Consider the following 17,173-nt stretch of genomic DNA (forward strand, 5'->3'; position numbering starts at 1 on the left):
ATTTATATTAAAAAAGGAAAAGTAGAATATATAATATATATATACACACAAATATATAAATTAATAATGGTTTAATATAAGGTAATATATTATTTCTTCACATAATAATACGGATACAAACTTACCTAAATAATAATAATTTATGGAAAAGGATAGCATAAAAAGTACATGCCAAAAGTGAAATGAAGATTGTTTTGATAAAGGTTATATATAATATTTGCACATCACAATCAACAGTACTTTTTTTAGCATTATTACCAAATAAAACCACTTTTTTTAAAGTAATGACGTCACTGTAGTTATGTTACACTGGTACATGTTTGTCTCAAATTCGTTTCTTTTACATTTTATTGAATTCTTATTCAACAAAATATAAGCACTACATTTTTAGAAACTATTTTTACTTACTCTGTTTACGCTAAAAGTTTAATTAGAATATGTTAAAATTATAGAATACATAATTAATATATAGAGATATAAATGGAATATTCCTATTTAGCATACACAACTTACTTATTTTATTTAATTACATTTTTTAAATATATTTAGCAATTTTTTTCAATGAGATTATGCTTGATATATCTCATTTATTTAGAAAAAAAAAAGTATGTTTAGAAAGTTAATGGCACTTTAAAAAAAAATTGGAACTATAAATTATCTCCATATTTAATTTTTGAATCTAGGTTAAGATTCTGTAGTTATATTTTCAACTGCAGACAAAAGATTGGTCCCATTAGCATATTTACACATGATGCAATTATTAGATTTTATAATATATTTTATTGAGCAGAATGACATTGAAGATATTATTTTTTAATAGAACAAAATATAAATTTTATTAAAAAAAGAAATAATTTAGATTTGAATTGGTGCATGAAGGGACTAGAGTTAGAGAATTGTCAAATCAGACACAACAATTAATAAATCTACTGGGATGGCTGGCCCAAACAAAATCTACTCAAACCACAGCAAAACGAAACGTGGCAATGAAATGACTTATAAAAAAACTTATGTTAAACAAAAGATAAATAAATTTATTTATTTTTTATTAATAATTTTCTTCATTATTCTTAGTGTTATGTAATATGTGTACAAGTATCAATTCCACCTCCTTTTACAAGTTATTTTTCCACAATATTTAAATAAAAACATATCCAATTCCAAAATATTTCTAAGCTTACTTTTTTTAAAATTAAGTAAAAAATCATTAAACCATTTTATAGGTTATTTTTATTATATATATTACCGAGATAATAAATATATAATGAATTTTTTTTACCTATATAAATTTAGAGAATGAATTTCACATTTTCTGTAGTTTTCAATATAAATATTATTTTCTGTAGTTTTCTGAATTATTATTTTGCTTTGGAATGGGGTTTGAATTTGATTCATGAATAGTTACCATGCATGATAATGTAATTATTTTTATACTTTAATATTTTACGTCGTGAAATTTGCAACGGAAAAAAATTATATCTTTACTACTATACTGTCAAGTGATATTCTAATATATAAAATCAAGTTATTCTAAAAACAATTTTAAAAATATATTTTCTTAGACAAACAAAAAAGGAATGAAAATGAAAAGCAATTATTCTGAATAACTTATTCCTTCTCTGGTTAGAAATAGTTACTGAGTATCACAATCAAATGTTAGTTATGCATTTGAAAAAGAGTTATTATTCAACTTTTTTAAAAATATAAAAAAAAATCAAATTCTTACATTTTTATATATTTTTAAAAAATATTTAATTTCAGATAATTAAAATTTATAAAATTCAATTCATTTAATTTTCATAAACAATATATTTATCATAAAATAATTCTAATTTATTTTATAAAATATTAACTGTCAAATACATTATTACTTCGACATTGAATATGAAATTTGGGATAATGAATTTAACATTAGACCAGTCTAACTTGAAACAAAAGTAATGAAGACTCTGAAATTTAAATTTAAAATATATATTTGATACTATGTACATGATAAGGTTCCATTCACCAGCATTAAATGCTAAATTTAGTTCTTCAATACAATAATGTCAATCTAATTTTTTGAAATAATATATGTAATTTATTATTTAAATATATAAATAATTTAATAATAAAATAACAAGTTAAATATATTTTTTTCTTTATATGATTTATTTTTTTATAATATAAATTTTAGAGATTAAGAATATATTTAAAGGTAAAATATTTTTACAAATTTGAAAAAGGGACTAAATTAAATATACTAATAGAAATCCTAATATCTACTTAGAAATTAAAATAAATATTTATTTTTTCACATATTAATTTAATTTAGAAATAAATTGATCATTTTCTTATATAAAGAACACTTTAATTATATACTCAATTATTTAATAGGTTAGGATTTTTCAAAGTAGATTTGTAAATATTAATACTTATTAGAAATAGAGTGATACCATTGATTATAGTTAACAGTTAAAAAGTGGATTACAACAAGTTTTCTCATTTAAAACTTATGAGTTAATAAATTTGGTTTGTCTAGTGTAATTTAGAATTTGCAGACCAGTCCACATAAAATAAAAAAACTAGAAAAAAATTAACAAAGTCATTTATAAAATTTACTACAAGTATAATAATTAAAAAATTACAAATTTAGTAAACAGAGTAAACATGTTATAAAAATATTAAAATTTATTGAAATGAATAATAAAATATTTAATCATATTTAATATATTAAAAATACTCCATTATAATATTAAAATACTCCATTATAATATTGAAAATAATATTCAACCCTACGTTACCAAAAATAAATAATAAAAATATAAAATAATAACATTTTTGGATAATGTTGCTCTCACGCGCAGAGAATGGGATGTTTAAAACACTTACCAATAGCATGTAGAATCACTGCTTTATGCACTTTTTTTTCCTGCACGCAGAAAGCAAAACCTAGCTATTCACCATGAACAATCATCAGCTTCAGTTTTTTTTAGGTTGATAATTTAATTTTACAGGACAGTCTTGTCCTTTTGCATGTTTTTATTTTTTAATAAACTAATTTTATTACCCTTTTTTAATATATTAAAATAAAATCACTCAAGGTAAAATAAGTTGTGTTTTATTAACATAATTTTTATTAATTTTAATCTAATTTTTTAAAATATAGTGATAGTTTTAATTCAAATTATATTACATAACACAATTTTAGTGTAATATAATTTGAACTCAAGTCATGTTTGACTTTAGCTATTTTGTAGTTATTTAACATGATTTTAATTATTTTTATATTATACTTAAATTGTATGCTGTATAGGTTATATTCTTACTTTTAGTATATATTTTTTATAATATAATATCTTTTTCTTTAAAAAAGAATTTGATGTTGATAAGTATAATTTTTTTTATACTTGATAGTTTTATTTATTGATTATTCGATTGCAATAATAAATAATGAATAAATAAATTTATTATTTTATTTTGAATTTGAATTTATTTAGATTTTAATTATTATTTTTGTTAATTTTGTGTTTATAGAATGAAGGTTCGAAGGAAGTGTTTATCTTTGGAAATAATTTATACAAAACTACAGCATTAAAACATAAGCAACTATTTGAAAGAGAATTTTACTTTATAAGAGATTTTCTCCATCTAAATAGGAAATATTTTATCGACCTTAATAGAAGTTGAGTTTTCTTCTTTATCTTCTTGGTCAAAAATGATACTTTCATCATGTATAATAATACCTAATATGAAAGTATTTATAAAAAAAATATAAATATAATTAATAGTTTATGTGTTTAAAGAGAATCCGTACAATATAAAAAAATAGGATCTCTCTAATATCTTTGTATAAAAATATTATTTATAAAAAATAATAATATCAAGTAACGGCCACTTTTTCACAATCTTATTAGAATATATTTTTTTTTCAAGTTAAAACAATATTTCTATTTGAAATGATATTATAATTTTTCATTTTTTATTGAATAATTTGATGGTATGACATGTTAAATATTTAATAAAAACAATGCATTATTTTTTTTATTGATACAGAAATTACATAAATATGTATTCATTTAGCACAATTTACTTATTTATTCATGTTAGGAGTTATATCACATTTACAATACATTCTAGTTTTAAAATGGGTATATTTTTGGTTTTAAATTTTGTAAATAAAATATTTTTAACTTAAAAAAATATCATTTCTTTTATGTATTTAATAAAATGAAATCCATTTATCATATATTTTTAATAAAATGGTATTCACTTTCTTTATTTTATTTTAAAATAATGCATAGACTAAATTTAATTATAAATTATATTTTAAAAATATGCAAGTTAAAAAAAATTAGTAATAAAAAATTGAATGATTTTACTATGAGATATTTCCCTCCACCTTTCCTAATTTTTTTTAAATGAATTTCATATTTTCCCTAGTTTTTAATAGAAATTTATATATTTTACATTATTAATAAAACAACACAAATACTTCATATTTTATTTATATTTTTAATTGTGTTTTTCTTCGTAATAAATGTATAGTTTTATTAAAATTATATATAAATATAATAATAAAATAACAAACTTAATTGTATATTTATAACTTTTTATTTAAAATTAAAACAGTGCTTTCTCAAAAACACATTTTTATTTTTATAAAATAACTATAATGTTATAGACATTTCTAATATATAATGATTAAATCATTCAATATTTAAATTTTCATAATAGATATATTGATGTTTCATATTTGAGTTGTTGCAAGTGCTGTTATGAAAAGTAATTTCATGTATGTAGATGAAATTTTAGTTTGTTGAAACATTATATTCAATCTTTACAACCTTGTACTCTAGTTTGCTCATAATCTTATTGTGTTCCTTTTCTATTGAAAATACCAAAACTTCTACATAGAATACACTAAAACATTATAATGTTATTGGTATCTCCACCAACCATGAAAAAAAAATGCAACTCACCAGTTGTCAAGCTTAAATGCTTCCATCGATTGGATTAAAACCATTTTTTTTTATCGATTTAAAATTGGTTTTGTACATTGATAATTATAACGGATACTCATTATTATAATAAAATTTAAATATTCAAGAGTAAATGCAACTTAAATAAATAAAATTTAGAAATAGATTTTATTGGATAAATTACTGTATATGATTTCAAAATTTTGACAACCTCTTATTTGTTTTATACATTTGGAAAATTATTAAATGTGTAACAACTATAATCCTTTTCTTCTCTTTTTGTTTGTTCTTTAATTGGAATGAATTGTAAATTGAGTTTACATGTTTCAAGAGCTTAAACCACCATTTTTAATGTGGTATTTAAAATATGTTATGAGATCGATTAATTTGTAGTTGTACTGGTCGGTATTGGATGTGTTCATATCACTTGTTCTCTTGATTACCGACTCATCGATTGAAGACACATTTAAAATAATTATAATAAATAGCAATTAAGGCAATTGTAAGAGTTATCTGAAAACTTAGAGACGTTCCACCAAATTCGGGTAGCGTCCCGATAAATTAGAAAATATCCCAAAAAATAAGCTAACACTGATACATGATAGATTTTACCCATTACAACAGATGATTCGTGACTAAACATTATAAATAAACCATATACAAATGTTTAAGGTATGCTTTTAATCAATTTTTAATATACACTTTGAATACTGAGTACTTACTTTATCGTCATAGTACATTTTGCAGGTCAACATCGACTGAGCGTCAATAAACTAAAGAATGAGACTTAGAGTGAGGAACAATGAAGCGACCGAATGACCAACATGTCAACAAATATTGTACAACAATTTTCCGTCACTAGACCCATTTTGTTTGTACAGATACAATATTTATGGAATTAAAGATGGTTGAAATGAATAATTTTCATGTAGTGAAAAATATGAATCAATGGAAAACATGACTGAGATGAAGACTCATCTTATGAATTTTATTAATTTTTTTAATATTATTTTAAAATAAAAGTTTGACCAAATTAAGAGAGGAGTTAACTAATAAATAACATAGTTATGTACTGAAATATTAATGTGTATTGTTAAATTGTTGGGTTTGGTGAGAACATTAGCCATATTCAAAGTGTAAATGACAAATTTTACCAGGAGAGTGTGCATGTTCCATTGATGACACATTTAGTTCAAACTCAAAAATGGTGAAAGTCACACACACGAGCATGGATGCATTTATGAAACTATGGAACAAATTAAGATCTTTCATTAAAGTCAAGGATTTGGTTAAAATTACCATGGAACTTTCTTCATATAATAGAACATAATTAAAGTCAATAATTAATTTATCTTTTTTTCCGTGATTATGGGAAGAAAATTAGTCCACATTTATGCAATGTATTTTGTGGTATCATTTCTTTAAAGGGCAGATTTCATATATCATGTAAGAAAAAAATATCCTACACAAGATGCGTCTATTGCGTGCAATTTTAATATATCATTCACTTGTATAATGTTTTTTTAAGAATTAACAACATTTGGCTATAAAATTATAAAACATGCATTATTTTTGGAAGATCCATTAATAATTCATGAAGATTAGTGGTACTTAAATTCATAAATAGTCAGTACAATGAAATCATGCACTGATATAAATATGCAACAGTAATGCATTTGTCACTTATGGAGAAATAATGTTCATTTTATAATCTCATGGGACTGATGTAATGCATTTTGTTTAAATTAATTACCTTTTTGAAATAATGTTTAGTTGGAAAGTTATGTTGTGGTTTTGAAAAAAAGTTTCAAATCCTGTTAGTAGTCAAGTTATATTAAGAAAAAATCACAAATTTTTACTATTTACACTGATGAATTAATTGAATAGCGTTGTGAACAAAGTTGACATCCTTTTTTAATGATCATCGAACGTTTAAGATAATAAAAAACAAGGATAATTTTTTTTATAGGCAATTGAATTAAAAAATGATTTAAAAAAAATGATTTTATGTTTTGATGAATTTTGTTCTAAATTTGTTCACTTATTTATTTAAATAATATGATTATGTAAAAGACTAAAATATTTCTTTGTTTGGAAGAGGATGAGAGTGGTAAGGGAAGGAAAAGAGGGGAAGGTTTGTTGAAAGTTATATTGTTTGAATGTAGAAAAAGTGAGTGAAAATATAGTAGATGGTATGATTGATACAATTTTATTATTAACAAAATTATCTGTGTTATTTAATCATTTAAAAAATATATTTATCTTGAAATTGTTAAGGAGTTCAACTAAAATAAAAATAAATGTGTATATATGAAGGTTGAAACATGTATTTATATATTTGAATAGAAATTTGTAAATAAGAAAAAATGAATTTTTGTAAAACCAAACTTTTTTTAAAATATTGTTCATAATTTTAAATTAAATTATAAAATTATAAAATTTAATTTGGAACACATTATGGTTTGATACAAGGAAATACCACAAACGAATTTAGAATTTTCTGACAAATGTAGTATGTGAACTAAAATGCTAAAATACCTAAACAAAAAAGAGAGTAATGGTAAGTGATTGATTTTTGGAGATTTGGGTGGACCTAATCCCCTTTGGTTATTGACCATTGCGTTTCTTATCTCATATCGAGCAACTTTAATTTTTAAAGTATCTCAATCCGACCTATTTATCAAAAGTTATGACTATTTGAAATTTTGTCTTACTATGACGGCAACATACATACTTAATCAATTACAATATACAATATTAAAAAGTGGATTTTAAGCATAACTTAACTCCATAAAATCGGCTCATTGGATGAAATTTGCATCCACTTATATACAATCAAATATTATAAACTTTAATCAATGTGAGATCTCCAATATAATCGATTAAATTTGGAATCATAATCGATTATGTATCCAAAACTAATAATTATAGAACTTTGGAACACATGTAAATATTGATTTATTGAATTTTTTATACATAAACAACGTAAATTAAACAACCACACACCACATGTTCAAAATTAATTTATGATACAATTACATAATGGTTATTCACCATTAATAATCAAACTTTTCCCTCAAATCACCATACCTTAAATTAGGATGTCTCTTCCTCCTTCTTCCTTTTTTTCGTCACAAATCCATCCCACCAAATTAGTATAGTACACCTACTTTATCAGCCTTCAAACCCTCCTAATGTGTCAATCCTAATCAAACGCAGTACACTTCCTTATAATAAATATTAAGAATATTAAAAAATTATCAGATCAAAAAGTTATATTTTGCGAAAATTTCTTTCAAACTAAAAGGAAATATCGTCTCACTTTATGCTTTCTAAAATTTAAGAAAGAAAAGTGATAAAGGAAGTTAAATATTAAACAGTTAATGACTTGAGATACGTTGTTAAATAATATAACGCCGGTGTGTTTGTAATTTGAAAATTTATTTAAGAAAAATCTGAGTCACAATCGAATATAGCAATTAAAAATTATTTTTAAATATATACTTTAGTATTTGTATGTACGTTTGCTATAAAAACATTAAAAAATAAGATTCGAATATTAGAAAAAAGTTAATGGTTAAGTATCTGATATGTAAAGAAAATAATTACATTTAAAATAATTTATGTACATCGAATATATATAAATCCGGTTATATATTTTTTAAAATTGATATTTAGTTGGTAAAAAACAAATAAACCGTTGAGTATAAATTTATGGATTAAGTATGGTATTTAATTTTTCACTTTGCGAGGACATTTATGGCCTTTCACGTGAATGTCATAAAAGGGAAAGGAAACTAAGAAAAGAAAAAGTATGTACTGTGTGTTAGCGTAAATATATATAATAAAATAAAATAAATAATAATAATAATAAATATATATATAGATAGAGAAGAGAGAGAAGATGATATGAGACAGTGATGAGAGTGTGGGAGTAGATGTGTAGCGGTAACCGTGCAACTGCAGAAAACCCCAAACCATTGTTGCTTTCAAACTACTACTCTCCCCTTCCACGCGCTCCTCCGCGCGTGCCCTTCGCCGCTTTCTCTCCCTTCTATAACGTGAACAATCTCTCTCTCTTTCTCTCTCTCTCCAACAACTAACAACGAAGAATTTTCTTTGCCTTCGATTTATTAATTCATGCTCTTCCGAGCAAAAAGATTTTCACGCTCTCAACAACAAACTCTCTTCATTTCTCCCTGGTGCGTTTTCTCCAGATTCTCTTCTTCGCTTTACCCAAATTTTCTGTTACACTTTATTATTATTATTATTATTATTATTATTATTATTATTATTATTATTATTATTATATACTATTTATCATTCTATATTTGTTCTATTTTTTCGCCTATCTTTTTTATGCAGATTTGTTCTTCCGTATCTTCGTGCACTCTTTTTCTTCCCCCTCTATCGTTATGTCATGTTTTGTAATTCTGTATTCGTTCATATTCGTGTATAGGAGTTGTTTCCTTTTCTGGTAAAAAGGAAAAATTAAGAAAAACAGGCTTTGATTTCACTTCTCGTCAATGCGGACTGCACAATGCGTGTGGAAGAGGCTGTTAAATCGCGATGTGTGAGGCTTTATAGAGCTCTCTTCACTTCTGTGTTCGTCTTTCGTATTTTTGTATAGTATACGTATGTAAAAATAAAGTAAATATTTTTGTCATATTAATTGGGCATGTGGGATATTGTGGTAGGTTTTTATGCTATTTGCTTTTTGATTATTTTAATCTTCTGCACGAGGCATTGTGGGTTGGTTAGGTCTATTTTGTGTATGTATGATTTGAATCTTTTCCTCTAATTTTCTCTGTTATTTTGTTTGTAGAACATAATTTAATTTGATTTTCCTATCCTGCATTGTAGTTCCATTAATTGCGGGTCTATTATGATCTGTTTGTGAGCCACATTCTTGTATTTGAGCTTATGAGTTGTCATTGTTCCTATGAAATGTCATGGTGTTTTTGTTTGTTAAAGAAAGAGTGGAGATGAACAAGAAAAAACAAAACTTTCGTGTTAACATTGTTGTTAGTTGTTTGTTCTTGATCTTGAGCAGCTGGAATTTTAGCTAAAGAATGTTACTTGTCATGTTAAACATTTGTCAAATTACCATTTGTTAACTTTATTTGGTGTGTTTCCATAATTGAGACTTTACTTTGTAATTTCTTTTTTTTATATATTTGGCTTTGTGGAGTGGTAACTCTTACATGACACAGCTTTGATCTTCTCACCAGTATAACATCGTGGTAATGCTATATCTGTGTTTTGCAGGAAAGGGCCGTTAAATCATAGTTAATGGATTTAGAAGAAAAGTTCCTGGCTAAAGGTATGTCCTGTGCTTCTTCTGTGTGCTCTTTTAGAGGTTTATGACAGTTCGTTTTCTCTTTGTTTGGTGTATATAGCTGAGTGTTAACTGATGTAGTTTTATTATTCTATTTTGACATGTTAATTCATTGAAAGTCAATCTTGGGTATGGTATATTATACGATTGAAATTTGAGTTTGGGGAAGATGAACATGTGATTAAAAGTCTCATTATCTATGTTGTATGTGTGTCTAGTGTTTCTGTTATGTTACCAGTGTTCTTCCATTGAATGTCATGCTGCCATTTATTTCAATTATGTCTAACTATGTTGTTACTTGTGTTTTCTTTCCTGACAAATACTAAGTTTTGTACAGTTTCAGTCCAATGCATGATATAAATATTGGAAGTGGCACCTAGACATTTAGAGGGCTGTTTGTCCATATATCATTGTTATAATTTATATATTGCTGCCTCGTGATTTATTGCATAGCACCATTTTGTGCTTGCTTGAGGAAGAATCTTGAAACCAAAATGTTCCAATAAGATGGTCTTGAAGCTTCCTCTGCCCGCTTGGCTTATCATCTTCGTGAATTTTGTTTGACCAGTATGATCAAATATATTATAGTTATTGCTAAAGTAAAATATATTCATCCAATGATCTGATATGCCCTGTTAGTACACATGCTAGAGATTAATTCTGCTATTTTCTTGGAGTCCAGGGTCATTGGTGTTATATATCAGGGATTGGCTTGTTATATTTTCTTAAAAATAAATTATGAACACATATCGTACTGATTAGTATAGTTCTATTGTACTTCCCCCTTAATCTAAAGAATATTGTTTTGGAACACAATTGTATCAATGGTTCGCATAAGTGGAATATCCAATTGCCTTCCCTTTCCCTTTTTTTATTTTAAATTTGGAATAATGATGTACTCAGTAAAAAAACACAGATTGAATCTGATGTATTGAAATGTTTTACATTTAAAACCTTTCTCTAACCCTATTTATGAGAATAATAATAAAACATCGTGACTTAACTTTTTTCAAGTATATTATGGGAGGTTATTAAAATAGTGGAGAAAACCTTTTATGGTTCATATTTTCCGATGGGATATTTGTTGGTTTTTCCTTTTAATGATTTATAAGAATAATCCAACTATTTTCTCTTTAAACTTGACGAGATAAATTTGTTTTTTTTTTTTAAATTGAGGATGTAAATGAATTGTCAGTAAATATTTTTACTATTTTGTGTTGATTTTCCATTTTAACTTACTACTCGGGCATAACATTTTGTGGTGTTCATTTTATTTTACAAGTGCATGAGTTGTTTGCTGCTAAGAGTCCCAAAGACTGTCTATTTTACCTAAGTTTAATCTATTAGGCGAATATGAACTAGTGGTTTATATTGACATCTCTGACCATCACTCATGCGAGAACTTTTTGGGCTGGAAGCATTTACAGTGACCATGTACTGGTCTGTGTACCTTGTAATGAAATTCAATTTTTTATTAAGAGATTCTGGGCAGAAAATATCGAACACTAGATTAGTTGGTCATGGATTTTGCTGTCATTGTATTTATCAACTATTAAAAAAAGTTAAGGTATTAGGTGAACACATGATTGATTCACCCTCACACAGTTAATAAGTTAGATAGTTGTGGTTTCGTAGAATTTTCAGCCTTGTCAATGAGACATTAGAGGCAGACTTTGCCTGATGCAGAAAGACACTCTTGAGACACTGATCTCATGTGGACCCTTGTCTCAGTACCCTAGGCACACTTTTGACGTGTTTGACTAGCTGGGATTATATCTTACTATATTGTCAATGTTTACTAAATATTTTTTGTTCATCTTAACAAGTACAATGAATTGAAAGAGAGGTACATCATTCTTCTCCTGAAAGCTATCATGTTAAAAAAAAGGTTTTGAGATTGGTTTATCTAATTTAACCATCATCTTTCATTCTTTTCATTTTATTACTATGCTCTTATGCCTGATTGATAGTGATTGTGTCTATATACTGTGACTAGTTATTTATATTGAGTTTCTTTAGTTTTCTTTTTTGTTTTTGTTTGAGTACTTATTTGTCTAATATATGAACTATTTGTTCGTATTTAAAAATGATGATCATCTTGCTATATTGATTTCAGAGTTGGCCACTATGTGCCATCTGAGATCTAAAACTGTGGTTGCCACATTGTTTGCTTTTGAAGATGTTTTCGTAGATTCCCTCTCCCCTATCAAATTTTCATGTAACCTTCCATTTAGTTAAGGTATTTGATTTAATTTGTGTGGATTATTATATCATATAAATTATATGTAAATAAGGAAACAAAGATATAGTTATTAGTTAGGATTCTCTTATATTATATTGTTAATCACTTTATTCCCTGATTACAAAATAAAGCTGTGTGTAATAAGACACACTCTCAGCAACTCCTATATGGAAAGCCTGTTGTTGTGCATACTTGTGCTGCTTCACCAGTCTTCATTGTGAATATTCTTACTTTTGATGTGAAAATCAGATCCCATTATTTGGAATTTATTAAAAAGATCACGTAATAAATTTATCCATTTTCAGGATGGCTCGAGACTTGTATCTGTCGTATTGCATGATAGCTTATAATCTGGGTCTTTTGTTCAAAATCTGTGCAATCTGTCTGGCTGGAGGAACTTGATTCCAGGTCTTTTCCTTGGTAGATGTTCATCTAGAAGTAAAATTGCAATAATTTATCCATATTTGTGTTTCCCTGGCTGTTTACCTTGAATGATTTTGACTAATATCATTTGCTATTAGCATCTGCTCTTAATTTAAACCTCAAGGTTTTGCAGATTTCAAAAATATATAAATTTTAAGGTCGATTGGTTCCATTTTGTTTCTGCTGATGTGAAGGGGAATGTTTCATATGAACTTTGACCTCGAAGAAGCTAGCAGATGTTTTATCTTGTCAACTGGTTTTGATTCACAAGTGTCAAAGCAGTTTAATGATTGTATGCAACAGTTTTTGGATAACATGTAAATGTAGTCAAATATTCTTGTGGTTTGGGCATAATCATTTGTAAATTGTTGTCTCCTTAATTAGCTCTTTCACGGAATTAGCTATATAATTTGGTGTTGTTAGTTCTGGTTGTTGGATGTTTGGTTTATTCAACTCTTATATGCACATTTCTTTGGTGGAACCTGAAATCAAATCATCATTTATTGCTTTCATGTTTTACTCCTACATAGTCTTAGTCTATCTCTGCTGTTTGTGTTGTCTCGAGTCCTAGTTTTATTGTTTGAAGTTTATTTTTTGTTGTTTTTGCCATCACTACTACAATTTGTTGTTTTTTCTGTCCAGTTTCTGGTGTTCAAAGCCTTTCTTCCAGTGTGCAAAGTACTCTGGAAAAAAATGGCCATTCTGATGGTGCTTCGAAAAGTTCAGAACTCCTTCAGCAGTTTGTAAAATGTGGTCTGAAGAAGGAACTTCTTCGAACGTGTGTTGATAAGGACAAAAAAAACATTTCAATTAAAAGCAGGATGACTGAAACTAAGTCAACTGGTAAGATGATTAAGAAACAAGACACAAAAAAGGTTTCTAGTTTCAGCCATCAGCCATCTAGAAAGCAGTCTCGGAAGGGTGAAAATCCCACTCGACTCATAGCTCCTCCTGACCAGTCTTCTGATTTTGGCCATTCAAACACTTGGATCTGTAAAAATTCTGCTTGTAGGGCTGTTCTGTCTATAGATGACACATTCTGTAGAAGATGCTCTTGCTGTATTTGTCACCTTTTTGATGATAACAAGGATCCGAGTCTTTGGTTAGTATGCACATCTGAATCTACTCAAGGGGACTCCTGTGGGTTGTCTTGCCATATTGAATGTGCCCTTTTACATAAAAAGGTGGGGGTTGTTGATCATGGGCAACTGATGCAACTAGATGGTGGTTATTGTTGTGCATCCTGTGGTAAAGTTACGGGGATACTTGGGTAAGTAATTTTGTCTACATGTCTACTTGCGTAACTTTCATTCTGAATACACTATCGAGTAAATTTTTTTTAAAAAGGATCTTCACTCGCTAATATACCATGCTTGAAGCAACTGAGCAGACATACTTTTGCAGTTTTTGCTACATTTGATTTATCTTTTCAAAAAGAATTGAAATACTTTTATGACCTTTTTCAGTTCCTCAAAAGACAAGTAGACTGTATAATATATTTAAACCATTTGCTGCTTCTATGTTGGTAAGTAAATTTCGAGATCCATTTTGGCTTGTTCATTCATGTTTATTTATTTCAGATGTTGGAAGAAGCAGCTAAATATTGCTAAGGATGCCCGACGTGTGGATGTACTCTGTTACAGGATATATTTGAGCTACAGGCTCCTGGACGGAACCACAAAATTCAAAGACTTGCATCAAACAGTTCAAGAGGCGAAGGCTAAGCTGGAGACAGAAGTTGGCCCTGTGAATGGCGTTTCTGCCAAGATGGCTCGAGGCATTGTCAGCAGACTCCCTATTGCTAGTGATATACAGAAACTCTGTTCACTTGCTATTGAGAAAGCTGATAGGTGGCTTGCCACTGTTCTGAATGTAAACTCGGATTCTGCAGGTTGGAATTAATGCTCTTTAGCTTTTTATTTTTTTATATTTTTGGGGAGACGGGGCTTAAATTTCTCACTTTTTTGGTCTCATTTATTTTGGACATGATGGTATTTTATGACTCGCAGAGGGTTCACTTCCTGCTGCTTGCAAGTTTGTTTTTGAAGAGGTAACAACTTCCTCGGTCAAAATCATTTTAATTGAAATATCAAATATATGTTCTGAGGAGATTAAGGGATACAAGCTCTGGTATTACAAGAGTCGGGATGAATCACCCACCAAAGATCCTGTTTCCGTGTTTCCCAAGTCTCAGAGGAGGATTTTGATATCCAACCTCAACCCTTGCACAGAATATACTTTTAGGATTATATCTTACACAGATACACGTGACCTGGGTCATTCTGAGGCTAAGTGTTTTACCAAGAGCATCGAGGTAATTAAAAATAGCCCCTCCTCGTCTGTTGCTAATAATCACGAAAAAGAGAACCTTCTATCTAGGGGCAATTCTTCGGGATCCAAGATGGTGCCAAATGACACACTGAACAGCTATGGATTCAAGGTTCGAGACCTTGGGAAAATTTTGCGTCTTGCTTGGGCTCAAGAACAAGGTTACTTGGAAGAGTTTTGCTCTGTCAATATGAAAGATTGCTGCGGACATAGTGAACGGTTAGATAAACCAAGAATTCCAGAAGCACAGTTGCCCTCAGTTACTCGAGGCCTTGATTTAAATGTTGTTTCAGTTCCTGATTTAAATGAAGAGCTAACACCTCCGTTTGAGTATTCTAGGGATGAAGATAATGGTTGCTCTTTGTTGCAAACTGTGGAGGGAGACGATGATGCTGCTTCTCATGATCTAGACAAAAATGGTTTGGCAAGATCACATGGGAGTGGGGATTCTCAAACCTGGACCCATGGGCCAACAGGAGAAGTATCTGCTGTTGATTCACGCATAGATATGTGCAGAAAAAGGATAGCAAGCACATTGGAAGAGACACATGATTGTGACAGCACTTTAATTAACGGTTCTCCTTTACGTATATGTGATGGTTCATGTTCCTTGGATGAGAACTTTGAGTACTGTGTGAAAGTAATTCGTTGGCTAGAATGTGAGGGTCACATCAAACAGGAATTTAGGTTGAAGTTGCTAACATGGTTTAGTTTAAGGGCGACTGAGCAAGAACGCAGGGTGGTTAATACCTTCATTCAGACTCTTATGGATGATCCGAGTAGTTTGGCAGGGCAACTGGTAGACTCTTTTTCTGATATTATATCCAACAAGAGGCAAAAAAATGGATTCAGTAGTGAAGCTGGGGCATCAAATTAAGGGTGAACCCACCGGACAAGTTTGTCATTTGCTTATTTTATCATTTTCTGTCCAAAAAAATCACCCTCTGATTGTTTTTGCCTTGTACGGCATTTTAAAAAAATTAATCATCTTCCAAGGGATTCATTTTTATTGCAGACAGGTTTGTCTTGCTCAAAGGATTTGCATTGATGATCGCAGAAACAGTAACTCATTTTTCCCTGGAGGGAGGATTTACGGACACGAAGTTTCAGGATGTAGGGGGTATTATGCCATTTCTAGATTGCTGCAATAGTTTTTGGTAACGAATTTAATCACGGAAGATATTAGTATTGAAACTTTCTTCTCATAACCTTTATTTGAAGAAGGTACATGATTCAATTGCTGATTTCATTTTTATTTGTCATTCTTTTGACATCTTTGTTCTCCGCACTAATGAGCCGGCAAATGAAAAAATGCTTGCTTCAACCAATTGTGGGTAAAGTAATGTGCTTCTGCTTGTGTCCATCTGATTACGCTTGAAATGGGTATTAGAGATCTTAATCTACCTGAATAAAATAACTAGGTAAATTAGTCAAATAATGTATGGGGTTACGTATAGCATATCTGTCATTACATAGTCTATCCTAGAACAGGTTCTTGTCTAAATATACCTCTATCTCCATTTATGCACGTAGCACTCGTGAAATTAAAAAGCTACTGAGTAACTTCTCTGTTGGACGTGTGTAAATGTGTCAAATAATGTGAAAAGTTTGAATAATTGTCATATGAAAACAAAATGTTACTTTCTATGAAGAAAAGTTGCGTTTCATTTGACCTCTTTGGTTAGCAATAGTTTCTCCAGGGAAGGTAGACATAATTAATTAAGTGAAGTGATTGAAAAAATTGGTTGAAAATAATAAATTATAAGTATGATTTATTAGTGATTTTACTTTATTAATTAAACAAATTTCATCTATGTATGAACTTCTAAAACACTAAAAATTAACACTTAATGAAAAAACTAAGTTAATTTTTTTTCTTAT

At 28.3% G+C, this 17,173-nt stretch overlaps 1 protein-coding gene across 6 annotated transcripts; it reads left to right on the forward strand.

Moving 5' to 3' along the window:
• The first annotated feature begins 8,870 nt into the window (after window positions 1–8,870).
• On the forward strand, window positions 8,871–16,620 carry LOC137812891 (VIN3-like protein 1). 6 transcript variants are annotated; one of them, XM_068615135.1, is made up of 7 exons: window positions 9,055–9,163; window positions 9,421–9,566; window positions 10,230–10,284; window positions 12,847–12,949; window positions 13,607–14,234; window positions 14,545–14,855; window positions 14,974–16,620. In XM_068615135.1, exons 5-7 carry the CDS (start codon window positions 13,786–13,788, stop codon window positions 16,167–16,169), a joined length of 1,956 nt encoding a protein of 651 aa, XP_068471236.1. In that variant the 5' UTR covers window positions 9,055–9,163; window positions 9,421–9,566; window positions 10,230–10,284; window positions 12,847–12,949; window positions 13,607–13,785; the 3' UTR covers window positions 16,170–16,620. The 6 variants fall into 6 exon arrangements, with proteins under 6 accessions (XP_068471232.1, XP_068471233.1, XP_068471236.1 ...); XM_068615134.1 differs by having other exon boundaries at window positions 9,421–9,534; XM_068615131.1 differs by lacking the exon at window positions 12,847–12,949 and having other exon boundaries at window positions 8,871–9,163; window positions 9,421–9,534.
• The last annotated feature ends 553 nt before the right edge of the window (window positions 16,621–17,173 follow it).

The sequence above is a fragment of the Phaseolus vulgaris genome, chromosome 2, assembly GCF_000499845.2.
Source record: "Phaseolus vulgaris cultivar G19833 chromosome 2, P. vulgaris v2.0, whole genome shotgun sequence".
Lineage (NCBI taxonomy): Eukaryota > Viridiplantae > Streptophyta > Magnoliopsida > Fabales > Fabaceae > Phaseolus > Phaseolus vulgaris.